Source organism: Struthio camelus, chromosome 2 (assembly GCF_040807025.1).
Source record: "Struthio camelus isolate bStrCam1 chromosome 2, bStrCam1.hap1, whole genome shotgun sequence".
Taxonomy (NCBI): domain Eukaryota; kingdom Metazoa; phylum Chordata; class Aves; order Struthioniformes; family Struthionidae; genus Struthio; species Struthio camelus.
In genome coordinates this window covers 162,994,600-163,011,977 of record NC_090943.1, presented here as the reverse complement: position 1 = coordinate 163,011,977, position 17,378 = coordinate 162,994,600, and the positions used below count along the sequence as shown (strand labels likewise).

The 17,378-nt window shown below is 35.8% G+C and overlaps 1 protein-coding gene across 9 annotated transcripts in view; it reads left to right on the top strand.

The window, feature by feature from the left end:
- The window catches only part of ASAP1 (ArfGAP with SH3 domain, ankyrin repeat and PH domain 1), a 186,311-nt gene that overhangs the window by 92,625 nt on the left and 76,308 nt on the right, over positions 1 to 17,378 (top strand). For all 9 annotated transcript variants that reach the window (XM_068933309.1, XM_068933308.1, XM_068933313.1 and 6 more), the window contains one exon: positions 12,220 to 12,292. In XM_068933309.1, the coding sequence (XP_068789410.1) occupies positions 12,220 to 12,292 (73 nt within the window). The remainder of the gene's footprint in view (positions 1 to 12,219; positions 12,293 to 17,378) is intronic.

Below are 17,378 nucleotides of genomic sequence, written 5' to 3'. Positions count from 1 at the left end.
TAAAGACTGGATGGTCTGGAATAATATAAAAAAGTTAATTGATTTTCGCTTGTGGTGGTTGTAGTGCAAAACATGGCATATGAGACAGCTGTCCATGTTAAGCCTGGGGATAAATCACAACTGTGTTTTTTGTCTGACTGTAAAAAGGAGGGGAAAGAAAATAAAAAAAAAAAAAAAAGAAAGAAACCCGTTCCCCAGTCTGTACTCAAAATAAAATAGATTTTCTTTCTCTTTTCAGTTTAAGACATACTGTAAAATATACAACAGAAATTTAAGATCTGATTTTTATCTGTGGGAAGAAAATAGTTTATTTTGTTAAAGTTTAATCACTTAATTTTACTAGAGCACATCAATATAATTTGTGGAATAATGTGTAAAGGGTTATGCATATTTTAAAACAACAAAAAAAAAGTATTTCCCTGGAGAATTGTGCAGTTAATATTTTGCTACTTAATTATTGCCCAACCTTTCAGGAAATCTTCCCCCTTCTATATCTAAATAGTTTCTGGGTTTTGCGATGGTAGGTAGTATTCAGATACCATAGGTGGGACTTAAAGGGGCTGCTCTATGAGAGGAAATTCGGGGTAAAGTACTTCTGGAGAAGCTACTGTAAATTCCCAACAATGTCTGCTGCACCGCTTAATTTTTTTCTTTCTTTTTAGTTCTTTATCGAGGCCAGCTTCTGGCCTTTTGAGCTAAATTCCCCTTTACTGAATGATGCCTCCTCCCTGTCGGTGAGCTCAGAGCATGCTGAGAGGAAGCGCGGTTTGCTGGAATGATGGTGTGGTGTCGGGGCTAGAGGATCTTATGGAAGTAGCAGGGGACATTTAAACTAGGTTACTAGTGAGTGAACGATGGGGCGCACGGAAAGCTGCAGAATGTGCTTTTCCAGTTTTGCTTGACCGGGACTGTCAAGTGTAGTAATTCTCTAGCTTTTTATTTAATTGCAGATGTAAAACCTCAGTTCATACTTTGACAATGGTCGACGCAGTTAGGATCATGACAAAAGACATAAACTCCAGTAAGTAGTTATTCTAGTCTAAATAGTTGACCAAGTTTCTGAAGGATATAAACTTTTTAAAATCAAGGGAGAAAAATCAGACTGTTTTCATCTGCCTGCACTAAATTAAATAACGCATTTGTCAGTTTAAATTTTTATTAGAAATACAGCAAAAAAGTTGGAGAAATTGAAATTTTCAAGGAAGTATTATCTTACTGTCAAAGTAAATGTTCTTAAAAAGGCACTGCGTTTATGGGTGGTATCCTTGTATCATATCCCATATCGTCTAAGTCTGCTAAGAGTGTTTGTCAACAGAGTAAACTATCGAGTAAGTTTGGAAGTTCATGTTCAGTTCACAGCTGCTTCTTTGCAGTTTTGTGAGAGCCACTTTGAAGTTATTGAATTTTAAGATGCTGCAGCCTATTAGTCTGTTGTTGTTTTCGTACTTAACGTCTATCCAGTTTTTAGGTGAAATCATTCATCGGTTGACCATCATTCATAGTCTTTTTGAGTAATTTTAAGACTGATATTGATCTGTTAATTTTATTTAAGCACTAACTACTTTCATTAGGATTAACTAATAAAATCTTTTAAAAGTGAGCTAAAGTAAATAGTCCTTGAAAACCAAGATAACTTTATGATACGTGCTATAAGACTACTGCCAAAAAAACATTAGTTTTATAATTAGTTTAATTTTGTGCTTAAGAAAGGGAAAAATATTAGATAAATATATTTTCTACCAGTGTGTTTTTAATATATGTTTCTGGTAAACTGGGAAAATAATATTTGAATACAAATATTGAAGTATATTAGGGAGGTGGGGGACAGCCCCAAATCTCGCCGCTGGGGGAAACAACTGATTTGTGAAAGAGCATTCAAATCATCCAGCTTATAATACGCATTTATTCTTCATTAAATATACTGATTAAATAATATAATATTTTAGAAGACAGACACTAAGCTACAAATGACAAGGTAATATTTCAGCACTGTGACAAAAGAAAAAAGGGAATAATTCAGTTTGGCATTCCAAGTGTCAGACCTGAATTGTAAAGGTACGTGTGCACTTCTTTGACTTTTGAAGAGAGTCTTGTACTAACAAAAAGCTGTTTAACAACCTGTACCTACAGGAATGTGTATGGCACATACATATAAAAAGAATACGTATTCCAATGTTGGTAATTGAATTAGCTGTTAGGCATCACATCCTAGAGTCTACATACTTAGTGATCAAATCCCCTTACGTGGGATTTGACAAAATTAGTTAGAAACTTAATGATGCAGATTATGAAGTTTTAAAGATCTCACTGATGAAGTGTTTGCTGAGAAATTGTACGAGTAGTAGTGATTTGATCACATGAAAAGTACCTCATTGTCCATAACACCACATTTTTTCCAAATAATACTAGGAAACCCTACTCCAGGTATTTAACAATATTTGAGTGGTTTGCTAAATTTTCCCGAGTGCATTATATTCAGTACTATTGCATCTAAAGAAACTAGATGAAATAGTGATTCTTTTCTGTGAGGCAGAAATACAGACAGTGTACAGCCGATGATTTACCAAAAAAGAAAATCACATTGTAAGTCAGTATTAGAATTTCCGTTTGCTTGATGGAGGACAGGTTCTCATCCATTAAGATGAGGAACTCATATTGCTAATTTCTTCAAATAAAATCACAGAGTACCTTGAACATCTTCATTGACTTCTAACTTGCATTTCCTCTGCATATTTAAGATTTTTTTTATCACTTCCAAACTGAATGGTTCTATGATTTTTATTTCCTACGAGGTCTGATTCACAAAGAAGTGCAGTGATAAACTCAGTTCTTCCTGAAATCTCTACACATACACATAGTCATGGGAGAGAACATTGCTTTATTACTGTATTCCAAAGGTCACAAACTGAATTATGAAAATCAGAATCTGTTTTTAGCCTGTTTAGTCTGCTTAGGAGGCCAACAATTTGACTTGAGGGAACAGTGTTCCTGAATATCATGTACTGAGTTAATGCCATACTCGTGTCTTCTCTGTCTGTCTGCAGCAGAACCTGGTTTCAGTCCCTTTCCCACCACGCTGCTTGCGTCGTCTTAAAACAGGACTTTGGCTCTCTGTACAGTACCGCTGCAGCTGAAACATTTGAAGCTATTTAGTAACTGTACAATTCCAGCTGCCTCTTTTGCACTTGTTCTGCAACAAAATGCTTGGTGGCAGTTGCTTACCTTCCTCTCTGATTTGAATAACCCAGCCAATAACTGTTTGTATTTAAAAGGGATTGGGGGGGCAATCATTTGACCAAAACGCGAATAACTTGGTTTCAAGTGAAAAGTACTTTATTACTAATTACTGCTATTTTGGATGATTTTTTAAGCTATGCTTTGCTTTGTCATGTGCTTCAGTATAACCTGTATTTTTCAGATACGTATTGCACAAGAAGGAAAAGCTGCATAACAGCGATCAGCTTTGTCCATGCGCTCTCGTTACCCTGCCCTGGTAGTCTTTGTTTTCAGTAGCTTTCCCAGATTCTTTTCCCAGCCCTGAGTCATAAATTACATTCTTTATTTTAGAGAAAATGAGAGGAGCACCAGCGTGTGCTCTTTCGAAATGATGTGTGTCATCTTCTGCTATAAAACTTCTGTGTTAAAGAGCAATTCCCACAATGGTTTCCTTTCCACTGCTGTCTTCTGAGTCTTCCTGTACCCAAAAATGTTTTTTCTAAACTTTGTTTTGCTACCAATGCTCTAATTTATACTCTGACAGATGCATTAGGAAATGCTGTTTGGTGGTTTATTGAAGCTGATTCTTCTTTCACCTTGCTTGCTTCTTGAAGCTGCAGAAAAGGTCCAGGCACTGTGTGTTTTAAATCCCCTTTAACAAGAAGTAATATCTGAAGAACGGATGTATGAATGGTTCTTCCAAAACGGGAAAAGGCGAATGAACAGAACAAACATCTACTGTTCCTACAATATTTAGAATCACAAAGAAATGATAAAATATCAGCATTTAGAAGGATTTATTTGACTCCAAGCAAAATAATGTAAAAATCAATAGCTGCTGCTAGAATCTGTTACTGAGTTAAACTCCTACCATTAGTAAAGCAAGAATGTTGCTCTCCAGAAAGCTAATGCTTCCTGCTGTGTTCAAGGCCCCTTATGTTTATGATTCACTGTATGTAAATTATACAGAAAGCCCATGTTTTGTCTGACAGAAGTGCACTGAACTAGTATACGATAGAGCAGTATTTGGTGCATAATTATTTGATTCCGTCTGGATGCTTGCCTGGGAGCCTGGTACAAGTATTAGCAAAAATGTTTTGAGTGTTATTTTGAGGAGAATATTGTGTGAGAGAGATGAAAGTTCACTAGTGGCTCACTGAGATGAAACTTGAACCTCTGTGGTTGGGTGCTTTGTGTATGGCGAAGCTGTTACCTTTTTTTACTTGATATTGTTACAAAATTTTTAGTTTGAATCTGCGATATTTGAATGCTTTAGAAGACTTGGGTCCTGAAACGGCTTCCCCTCTCCCATCTTATCCTGGAGAAACCTAAAGAAAGGTTTTTCTGCCTGTTGCTGACTTACACAAGCTGCTTCACGCTGCCTTCTGAAACGGCCGTAAACGGTGCCATTGAAAAGCAGCATAAAATTGGAATTTTTTGGAAAATCTGACTAGCTGTTTGTTCAGCTAGCGGCACAAGAGCCCGCTCACGTTATAAACAGGGCATTAGTTATGTTAAGAGTAGTCAGTTAAATTTGTGATCAGAGAAGTGTTAATTTCGTTTTCTAAAATAAAGTGCAGAGTGAAGCACAGCTCTTATATGATGGTGCATGTTTATAAGAAAGTTGTTGGTGCGATTTAGTCGTGTTTAGTTCTTTTGACTGGATATCCCTTTGATGTCAGGAGAGCAGATCTCCTTGTGGTCTTAAGTCATATATAGAGTTATGCTGTTGATTAAAATACATATGGATGATATAATTAAAGAAAAAAATGATTCCCTTTATACTTATTAGATCCGTACAAGTTAGTGTTTTTAGGATGCCTTATTGAATGGCTTTATGCAGCTTAGGTGTTAGGCAGTAGAGAAGCACCATTATACTTAAGGGGTTTCTTTCTTTCTTTTTTTTTTCTAGGGAAATTTTAGTATAAAAATTACATCTAAAGGAGAATTGTTTGTCCTTATTTCACATTGAAATTCAGTATTTGTGTTGTTCCACTAGCGTCATCTTTCCCTCTTTTCTTTTCCTTTTTATACTTATTTGATATTTAACACCTGATTAAACTTCACATCTGCAATGACTTCAAGTTCCTGTCACTGCACTGTAGTTTGTTTTGTTTAGCCTTTGCTACTTGCTTCTCTAGGAGAAATATGCAAGACAGCCAAAATTTTAAGGCAATCGAAAGCACTTGAAATACGACTGTTTTTCTCCCTTCAGCTTTCCTGAAGGCTTTAAATGTCTTAAACTGAGAGAAATTGCACTCTGTTACGTGAGTGTTAGCAGCTAATGCAATGCCATGGTCTTCTATAGTCTTTTAGTATCCATGCCATGGTCTTTTAGTATCCTGAAAGAGAAAATCTGAGGATAATGATAAATGAGTAAGGTTTTGTTACTTCACATTTTTATTATGAGATTTAAATTTTAATTGTTTTAAGACATTTAAAAAAAATAACTGAGGAAGTCCAGATACTTCTGCTCTCTTTGTTATATTCAGACCTTAGTCTTATCGTAATTTTAATGTAGAATGTTAAATTTCAGAATGAGATGCAGCAAAATAATTGAGAAATACAAATTGTGACAGTATCGGGCACCTGGCTTTACGTAAAAGACCATAACTGGCCTTTACATAAAAGCATTACAAGAGCGTAATCTCATTTAAAGCATAACTTGGTGTGTTTCCAGTGGTGTGAGAGAATTTGCCATTAACGGCAGAACATACCAGATCAGCCCCAAAAAGCTTTGAGAGAATTTTGATGCTGAGTTGGTTTCCCTTTTTTTTTTTTTGTTTGTTTTTGTTTTCCATGGCTAAAACATAAACAGGCAGCCACAAACAGGTTATGAACCCCATCTGTGGGGAGCGGGGGGGGAAAAAGTCCTATGCTATTCATTACAGTTCTGGTTTTTATTTTCTTCTTTCCTAATGGTGCAGCGTACACCAGTGCTGTTGATGAGTGTTTCACATAGTCCCTCAGCCGTACTGGCCTGTCGCGCAGGCAGCCCTGATGTGCCAAGTTAGCAGTCAGTGCAGCGCAGCCTTTGCTGATGAGAGAAATACCTCAAGGTGTTCAGGTCTCTCAGTTTCACTTGCAATACAAATGCTGTAAGCCAGACTTGAGGTTTTCCCAGCTCTTTCACTGTGGCAGGAAGGTCGTGGTGGTATCTTCCTGAGAACTTTGAATTCAGATCAATGTATCACTTCCAAAATCTCACCCTTCCCTCTGCTAGCGCCCTGGAAATACTCGAGCCTCTATGCTTGTTTGTACTGGTGTGCTGTTTTCTTTTAAAAGCAATTGGGTAACAAATAATTACTGGATAATACAGTTGAAATCAGAGCTGTAATTTGAGCTTCTATAGATAGGCTTATACTCTCAGGGTAGTTGTGGGTTGTCTGTCTCAAAAATGGTGAATAATTATCAAGGGTTAATGTCAAGTCTAGTATGAAAACTCGGAAAGGGTTCTCACTTCTGTGAAGCTCATTACTGTCTGAGTCTGTGCTTCAATAAGGTGTCTGAAGCTAGTTATGCGAAAATAAAAGCAGTTCAGATCAGACTTGTTTTGAAAATGTAGCAATTGGTTTTCTTCTGTTTGGACAGCCAATATGACTATATTGGCAATTGCTGTTCTATGAATTTAAGCTAAGTCTTGCTTCGTTTTTTAGTCTTGATTTTTGCGAAGTGTCCTCCGTAAAAGGAGGGATTTCCAAGAGTACAGATACAGAAAAAGGTTTGATTTCTTTGAGTGTTTAGATCATTCCGTTTGTGTTTTGAAAGCATTACCACATTTGGCACGGATCTATTTTCTTCATCTGGGCAAGATTAACTCAGGCAAAATATGATTCATGACACACCATGATTTGCTTAAAAGTTGAGTACAACAGCACTACTTATTTATAAATACAGAATCATTTGAAATGCAAGAAGACTCTTCTGTTTTTGTTCTGTGCAATAATTTGCATAGGATTTTCTCCTCACTTTCACTTTTTGCTGTTGCTGTGGTAACTCCAGCTTTATTTTATAGTGATAGCACTAGCAAAAGTTTTGTGTGTTACTCAGGAATGTTATATAATAATATGTTCAGGGTCTGTGGGCCTGAATTATGTGTTTGTTAGTACCTGAGGTTTAAGCATATTTTACACCGTTAATGGTGGTAGCGTGTTTTTGTTGTTGTTGCTACCATGAAAAACTGGTAAGATTATAGAGCAGCGATGTGAAAACTGGTAAATATTTTTCACTACTTTTGTTGCCTTAGGTTTCTAATTAGTAACAGTAACATTGACTTGTGTAGTAAATTAAATTTGCATTTCCTGAACAATAGTCAGGGTGTTGCACTGGTCTTAGTTCGTATTCCAGGGTGTATTGCTGCCAGTATAAAGGTGAGAATATGTATCGTGAAAATTAGTTTCTGTTGAACTTGAGCTGTTTTATATCTTGCGCCTTGGGGAAATTTTGGATCTGTCACTGGATATTTTTAAGTGTTGTCACTATCAGTGGGCTCTTCAGCATCTCATACACAGTGGAAGTTAAAAAATGAGTCTAATCTGTGTCATCATATCTGGAAACAAATCTCAGATTTATTTTTCGAATACCTCTAAAAGTACCTTGTGTACAAAATCAGGTGAACTCAGAAATACTCATGCAATTCAGCCTAGAATTTAAGGGGAAGAACTTCCCAAAATATTGTTAAATATTTCCAAAAATAGTTCCGCACACAAAATTAAATACTGGTCCTGTGCTCCTTAGGAAAAGCTTGATGGTAATTTCATTTTATCTGAAGTTATCTTTGATGGAAATCAGTATCTTCATTTATGCTCTTGCAGCCAAGTCTTCTGGGTAGAGCAGTTAGTTAGGTTGCAGTTAGTTTACCAGTTGCCTACGTTACAGTCTAGCTATGCTGAATTTCTTAGGTATTTTATGAGTGATCTCTATGATACTGCCCTTTGAGTAATAGTTGAAGAATAATCTGGTGACTATTTTGTTGGCAATTCTTGTCTAAGAATTTTTTTTGCCAACTGGGAGTCAAATAACCTGACTTGCTGCCATCAATCCTGATTATATATAATGTATGTTTTAGTAAGTTCATTATAGTGTTCAAACTTAAACGTCTGTCTTTTAAAGAGACTACACAAATGTGATTGCCTTGAAAACCCTTATTGCTTGTTTAAACTGAAGATCGCATCTACTGGCAGCACTTAACGTGCTGATGCCTTTTCTCACGCACACCAACTTGGAGAGGGGCTGTGGTTGGCATTGCACACTGCCCTCCTATATATGTTTATATTAAGATCGTATTTGCGAGTATGAAAATTACCTTACGCTAAGGCTGAGACACAAATAGGCTTTATTTTTCTTCCCAATTGTAAAAGTGTCTGCAGTACATCAAATAGTCTAGTGTTTTTAATAGATTTAGTGGGCTGAAGAGGCCATAGCATCCTCTGCAGATGTGTGCCTCAGGGATTATAATGATTCCTAGAAGAGCTAGGTTATATGCGTATGGAACGTTTTTGTGATCATTGTCTATAGTAGTAGGTAGACATGAATCAAGAAAGGAAGATCGTGTTGCTTAAACCCCGTTTTCCATGCTTGTTAAGAATAAGTACACCAAAAGTTTAAAGTACAATATCTCATATATTTTATATAATTCTATAATCTAATATATATTATGTAGTGTATACTATGTAATTGTATGGTCTTATACATACGCTCACACATGCATGCACACTTGTGTATGTGATGAGCATGCACAAGCTTCAAAATAATTAATTAGTGGTCTACCTAAATGTGACCTTGGCAGTTTTTAGTACATCAAAGATAGAAATTCTGATTATAGAACAGAGGTCAGCCAGACCAGCTCCTGCGTTGGGTCACTGTGTAGCCGCATGAGTGTTCCCATAGGTATGAGGAAGGAGAGACTACTTTCCTCAGTAGTATAGATTTGAACTAGATTGGTGGCAGAATTACAGCCTAGGTTAAAAGTAGCTAAATTTTAGGGGAAAGGAGAGATTTAAATATCTAGTGTGACTGGCTGGGGTACTTGAAAAAGATTGGGTGTAATAGCTAATGAGTCATTGGGAGGTTTTCTTCTTGAGCTTAATCCTCAGTAAAGGAGACTAGGAAGAAGAAACCTTGATATGGGTGTATGTCAGGAGTCATGCATAGCAAGTCTACTGCCTGTGAGGATCAAGAAGCTTTCCTTGTTTAATTTTGATGTAAACAGATTAAATGTGTGGGGGTGTTTTTTTATTCAGTGATGGCTCTTAGGGTGTTTTATGAATAGTCCAGATTATTTTGAGTAAGGACTTGAGGTTGCCTCCAAGATAACCATTTCCAAGAAGTGTTCAACCAAGGATATAGCAAACCTGTGTATTCCAGTTACTTTAATAAATTGGTCAATTCTGTCTTTTCAGAATGTGTAAGAATATTCAAAATGTAACAATATGTTCTCCCAGGGAAGCCAGAAAGACCCCCCTGAGGGTCACTGTTGCAGAAATGAAGAAAGAAAGGAATATTTTCCAGTAATGGATGGTGATGAGGAAGAGTTTAGGTGTGCAGGAAGGTAAAGCGGAGCATGTCTGAGTAGCTGAAGGATTGTCGTGGACACTGTTTGGTTCCCAAAGACATTAGTTTTCAATAAAGTAATTGTATGTCACTTTTACTGAAACTTCATATTTTATGTTTTCTAAGACAGAGAATAAAAATGTTTAGAATTCTAAATACCGGAAAATAAAATGAACAGATACCACAAAAGCACACTATCACCAAATTGGGGCAGACAGGGCTATTCCTTTTTACTTTTAACATATTTCAAAGATGACATCACTCTGGAATAAAAATTAAATTGGGCATTAAGTGCAACATAGCTCCTTTGAAGCAGAGTGCAGTTATAAATTATTAGCAAACTATATAGTTTTGTATGTGTATCTGTTAATTATAGAACTTTGGACGCTGAAGAATTTGTTCGTATTAAGATCATATCTGCAAGTATAAAAATGCAAAATTGAACTGTGGTGTCATTCGGATTTAGATCACTGGCTCCTTCAGGCAATGGATGTCATCTCTGTGTATCGCTCTGCTCAGTGATTGTACTCTTAAAATAATGCATGCTCTTTCTTTTCTCCACCCAATATCAGTGATTTAAATTTAATTGTTTATCAAAATCCAATTTGAGAGATACATTTTTTTTTAAAGTCTGTCTGACTTTTGTGGGAATAATTTCTTCAGGAGCAAATGGAATCGTTCTTGGAGTTCTGCGTGTTTCTCCCCTCGGATTATGTAATTTGCTTTGGTATTAAGCTCTGTACTAAGTTTCATCTCTGAATCTCATCAACTTTAATGGTTATCTTTTTTGAAAACACTAGTTTCAGGTTTTTATATTAACCTACATTAAAGCTCTGAATAGACATGTGAATCATTATCTTTTCTGCTAGTTGAAGATAGAGAACTTCAGCAGAAATGTATGATAAGAACTGTTTGGCAGTGCGTATAGATAGGAGTAAAAGCTTTTGACAGCTGTTATAAAGGAATCTAGGAAGAATTACCTGCTGTGCACTGTCTTAAAAAGGGACACAGAGTTCTTAATATTTTATTAAATTTAAAATTAACACTTTCTGTCAAGATGCGAGTCAAGTAAAATCCAGCATTGCCCTGGAGAACAAAAGAAATGCAGTGATTTTTGCAGATTTGAAAAATTCAAATCCATTGTTCTGCTGAAAATGAAAATAGAGGGAAAAATAATTTGTATAAATGTGTTCTAATATTTAATTGTTTAGGACTTTCTAATTTTAGATACCACCAAAATGTTTGTGTGACTTGTGACTGAGCATATGGTGATTTTCAGTTGGAACTTCATGAACAACAATACTAAACTTTCGTTTGTTACAAACTTCATGTATTGTTCAGGTGTAATATTTTTACTTTCTCAAAATTGGGTCACTCCAAGATAGAATTATATATGATCTAATTGCAAAAAAAAAAAAAAAAAATATATATATATATATATATAAAAACCAGATCATTGTATACAGTAACACTATGTGGCTTTAATGTTCTTAATTCCATAAACCTACACTAGTGTTTATTTTTACTTTATTTTCTGCTTTTTCATAATAGTACTTTCTCATGTTAATTTGTTTATTTTCTTACATCAGATTGTGAGTGGGTAGTGAGAAGCTGTTGCTTACAAAGAAAGTAGCCAGAAATCTAATCATAAATTCGTCATTATTTAATAATATCTTTTTTTTTTCTTTTGAAGTTAATGCTGTCTCCAGAGAATTTGATATTCTGAATGATGGAGTCCTTAAAATGCATATTTTAATATTACCTGACAGATATTCCCTTTCAGTCACATTATGTTACTTACATATGTTTGCAAGATCAGGTCTTAAGTCCTCTTCTTTTGATTTGTTATTCTTCTTCTGTACTTAGAAAATTACATTTTGGAGTTTACAGGGGAAAGGTTAGTATGATATATTATGTGAACTTGTGGTACTTGCTAAAAGTATTGTCATAAATTATTTATAACTGAATAAAAGATATTTTTTTTCCATAGGCTTTTATCTTTCATGTTCATTTTCTTTCTTTACTTGTGTGTATATATTCTGTATATATTCTTTAGGTGGAAGAAGATTGCTGTGGGAAAACCATAGAAATCAGCAAGCGATTTAGTTGTAATAGAAAGTATAGGCCTGTAGTAGAAGCTTTAGTAACTATTTTGTTTTTTTTTTTTTGAAATATATTACATTATAAATAAATGCTTTGTCCCTTCCAAAGCTAATAGTATTTTTCTTTTAGTTCTGTCGCTACTGTTCTTCTCTACCTTCAGAGCCTTTTTCAGTTCAGTTCTTTAATTCAGCTTGAAGGGGATGAATGACCTGACACGTTCCTGGGGGCTGAATACGTTGCATCTGCAGTTTTTCCAGCTTCTAAAACTGTTTTTGTGTTTTAAAATGTTGTAAAGTATTCTGATGATCAATGACAAAAGTATTTAAAGCTTATTTTTTGTTATTGTAGGCATTGGATCAAGACAGGACTGCACTACAGAAAGTGAAAAAATCTGTGAAAGCAATATATAGTTCAGGACAAGGTAAGGCCTTGTTTCCGGTTCTACCTGAGAACCTAAGTGTCTGATTACGAGTTTGAAAAGTTTACCTTGCAATTTACCCTGTTCAGTTGTATAGAATAAGAGATGCTTATCTGTATAGTAGTGTTTTGGGATTCAACATTTTAAGATGTTCCTTCTTCGTTTCTGATTATACATGGAAATAATGTGTTCTCCAGCTCTTTCACCCTCGTTCCTTCCCACCTGTAGACCTTCTAATCAGCTGGTTGTAGATACTTGGTTAGAAAATTCCCCAGCACTCATGATCTGTTTAGCAAATATCGTCCTCCTTTAGAGCAGCTTCTTAGTAGCCTTCCTTTAGAAAGAAGGTTGTTTTTGTAGTGATTTTGTCGTGTTAACTTGTGTTTATGGAAGATTTATTTTAAAGGGTGTTACAGAGTCTTAACTTTTCCCTTCTGCCAGTCACTAATATTTCTGTTATAGTAGCACCATGTTTTAATAAGCTTTTCCGAAACTTCTGTGGATGACAAATGTTTTCCCAAGAGATTGTGAAGCCAAAGAGAAAGTGAGAATAACACTTGATGAATGTGTATTTGGTTTTACGCTTTTGGAGGTATTCAGATACTCTAAGCAGCTCTTTCCATTTGAAAGTACTTTCTTACTGAATTTCAGAAACAATGATAGTTTTAAAACACATGAAGAGTGTTCTGCCTGTTCTGAAATGTATGAATGGCACCAGAGATTTTAGCTGTCCGTTGACCTGAGTTTTGCAATAAAACTAATTGATATGTTTTCAAAGCCTGTCAGTAGCTTTCAAAGTGCCATGTAAGCCATATTATATTATAAACTATTTACATTGTGTAAAAAGTAATAGGAGATTGGATGATCATTTTCATTGGTTCCCTCTGCACTTAAAGACCACAGAAAATTAGGTAGCTGGTTTTCTGTGGTTTTCTTTGTTTGTTTGTTTTTTGAAGTATATATTTTTTTTAACAAGGATACAAGTTGATGTGAACTCTTTTGAATAAAGAAAGCGTTATACGGAATACTCTAGCTCCCTCATCAGAATGTTGTTGTGATAGACTACGTTATAATTTGAAAAGACGTGCACAGGAAGCAATTCATACAATAATTAATAAATGTAAATTAGGATTAGTAAGAGCAAGACTAAAAGTTTGTATTACACAATATGTGAAACCGTATTTAAAAAAAAAAAAAAAATAGACTGACTGAATCAAAACTTAAACTTATTTTCCCTGCTTCTACAAAGCAAATCACTAAGCCAGATGCTTGCTTTGGAGGAAGAAGTGGATTTCATTAATGTTTAACTTCTTGTAACAGATGCTTAAAAATAGCTGTAAAATGCTTTGTCTTGTCACCTTTGTTATCAGTTCAAGCAAGAGTAGGTGACGATCTTTGTATTTCATGAAGAAGCCTTTAACTACATTTTGAGAACTTGAAATAGGAATTGAAGAGGAGAATTATTTGATTTACCAGCTATTGTTTGCTAGAAGGCGGGACCATATTTAAACAGTGGGAGTTGTGTCATAAACTCCTTTGAGAGCTCTAGCTAGACTGGTGAGAAAGAGTTATGTAGGGCAATAGTAATTCTTTTCTTGAGTTTGGCAATGCAATTCATACTTTACCAAAAGTCTGAGGTAGGGTTTTTTTTTTTTTTGTCATTGGGGTTTTGAGGTTTTGTTTTTTGCTTGCAGTAACATTTGAACAGACAATGCAATGTTCTAGTACACAATTCTTCAGAGAACTCTATTCCTCCAACCTTCTGGTGTGTAGTTTTGCTACAAACCCTCCTTATTGCTGATTTATAAATTGCAAGGGAATCCTTTATTAAAGTAGAATTTAAATGTCACCCAAATAATTTTTATATATATATAATATATATATATACACACACATATATGTATATCCCTCCCACATCTGTCTTAAGAATGTAGAAATAAAAACACCCACATTGGAAGGTGGAAGTGCCTTAGAAATGTCCCATCCTGTTTTTCCCTACCAGTACATTCTGGTAGGGAAAGTACTATTGATGAAATCCAGTGTGACACACAAATTGATACCTCTCTTTCCCGTTGCTTCTTCCTTATCTGGTTTACTGTTTATTTTTGCAATGATCAGATTGCATTTCTAGATTGGAACCTGTCTTGTGTGATTGATACTTGAACTTAAGGGCGAGTCCATGCTCAGTAGCTTTCCTATAGCATTTGGACTGAACTGTAATGGCAACAGATTTCACAATTAATTTTTTAGATTTCCAGTAGCACTTTCTCGCTGACTGCATGATATAACTTCCAGATATATAACAGATTCTAAAGGAGTACTGCAAGAACAGTGCAAAGACGGAGTGAAGTTTTTCTTCTGTACTTTCTCAGGTCATAATGATATGAAGGCCGGGAATTATCTGGGTGAGGCCATACCATGGTGCTTAGTACTTCTTAATGGACTTTAAAAACATCTATTTTGTCTAATCAACTTGAATTCATGTAAAACTTTAGTTTTTTTTTTTTTTTTCTTAGAGGGAGGAAGAAGAGCGAAGTTGGGGTAATAGGGACTGAACTGCTCTCAGTGTTCAGGGTTTATACACACCATGGTGGTATTTTCTGTTGCATCCCACGTTCCTTCTTTTATTATTTTATGATTTAATCTTTTTTTTGTGTGCTTGCAAGTTTTTGTTTTTTGCTTGCTACTGAATGTTGAGGTGATATGTTATAATTCAGGACCTTTCTTAATAATAGCTAATTCACAAACATTCCTTAATGTTAAGAGTATTTTCCCTTGTGTGTTATGCTACATAAAGCACGTTTTTATGCTTCAGCCATCGAAGATAGGACTTCTCATCTAACTTGGGAGCTACCTAGATGTAAGCCTGTTGCCAAAGACTCCATGTACAATTAATGGATCTAGTAGAGACTTCTGGGGTGAGATGCATCTGCTCTCCTGTACGTTTACATTAGGATGAGCTGAACTGTGACTTCTAACCTGAATGTAAGAGAAAGGATAGTCACCAGGCTCGAATATGGATATTATCAGTGTAGATCTGTGTTTAGGCAGATAGTTTGGGCACCTTCATAGTCAACTTTTGTTTTTATTGCCGTGAGTAACTTACTATATGAAGAAAAAAAATCACTATTAATCTTATTTTCTAACTCACTTATATATTGTTAAATAATGTGGGCCTTACCACTGTTCCATACAGGACTTCACTGGTGACCTCCCTGTGTTAAGAAAGCCAACTGTTTTATTTCTTCGCTCTCCCTGACACCAGTCTTTTTGGACAGTTGTTGGGTGAGGCTCATCCCTTTTACGCATTGTTTGCTTAGTTTCCTATAGTGGTTTGGTGAGGGAGAGACCTTTTGAAAATCCTAACCTGAATTTCTCTTGTGTGCGTGTTGTTGACTCCTTGAACAAAACTTTTGTACTTTGATCTAAGTGACTTGCTATTGTTCATGTTGTCCTCTTTTGTGAGTTTTAGCACTCATAGCACATTAGTGCTTAGATTTAATATAAATCCTCTGAAGCAGTGTTAAAAGAATTATTCCATGGGAATTTCTCTAAGCCAGCCTATCAGTGATGACCTTAGGTGCAAAAATAAGTCGTTCATCTTTCTGGTATGGCTTGCCTTCTCTAAATGCTCTTATACAGCAGTGATCTAGAGATTCTGCAGACTCAGGAAGATGCTCCTTGCTCTAGAAATGTTCAAAAGAGGTTTTTTATTACTTCAGCAGCCTAGGCCCAGAAGGCTTTATTGTCAAGTCAAGAGACAAATGGCGTGGTCAAAATTTATTCTCTTTGATCTTTTTCATTAGACTTCAGCTGTTTGAAAGATATTTTCTTACGTGAAATAATTTCTTCTGTCAACCTCTTCAGCCTTGCCAACTATCTTGCTTTTTCTGAAGTCTTTCTAGGTCTTTCTCTTTTTAAAAAAATTACTTTGTGTTTTTTTTTTTTTTTAATTCATGAATCCATAAATTGTTGAGTCTGACCTTAACTATGTTCATCCATGGAACCAAACACTTTATAAATAAAGTGCAATATGAAAGTAGTTTCAAATTGATCAGGATTCTGAATTATGGTGATTCTTGTTCAAACTTAATCAGAGGTACAAGAAGTAACTCAGTAATTAAACAGTCTTCAGATTTCTTTGAGCGTAAATTGAGTATAATCAGTTGACAGGAAAGAGGTGTGCTTATGCACTTTTCTGTAAACTGTGCTTGCTTGATAACTCTTTCCTACTCTTCAGTGTTTGCAGGGGTGTATCAACCAAACTGTTCTAGACAAAGGAAAATTAAGGTTTTAATTTTAGTGATCTGCTTTCTAGCTGCACTATATAAAGCTTTTTCTTTTACATGTTTTATCAGGACCTCTCTCTTGTCACTCTTCAATTTCCTTGTTAATATGCACAAGTAGACCTTAATTTCATTTGGTGCAGAAGCATATGCTAAAATTCTGTTAGCTTTAGGGGAATAAAAATAGTACTTTATGAATGACTGGGTTTAGACTGGGTTTAGACAAAAGAGTACAAATTCTTTTGGATGCAATAGGTATCTGATGTACGTCTTCTGTTTTTGCCCTAAGAAAAGTGTACCAAAAGATGGCTTTAGGCGTAGATAACTTCAGATGGTTGGCTAGGGCAGCAGAATGAAGTGGGGACAGCCCTTTGAGTCCTTAAGTCCTGTGTGCAGTGCTGAGCCTCTTGGGGTCTGGAAGGAGGCGTGCTCCCTGTTTCTTGGGAGGATTATTTTGCAGCAAAAGCTGGCCATAAGCAGCTGTGATCGTTGTTCTTTCCTCAGTTGCTTGGATCCACATCTTCTCCAGATGCATCTCTACTATTTCCTCTCTTAACGCATAATCTTCCATGTATGCAGCAACCAGTGCTTCTCCACTGTGACGCACCACTGCTGCTCAATGGGCTCTACCAAGGTTTTCTCGAAGCAACGGTAAATTCTGTGCTGAGTGTTGCTTTGGTTGAAGGTATGGATTGTGGAGAAGAACGGATGTCTATCTTTCAACTGAGAAGACCTCACTGCTGTATGCAGTCCAGTGTACCGCTGCTATTTTGTAGGGAGGTCCTTACAAGGTCCTGGTTTTC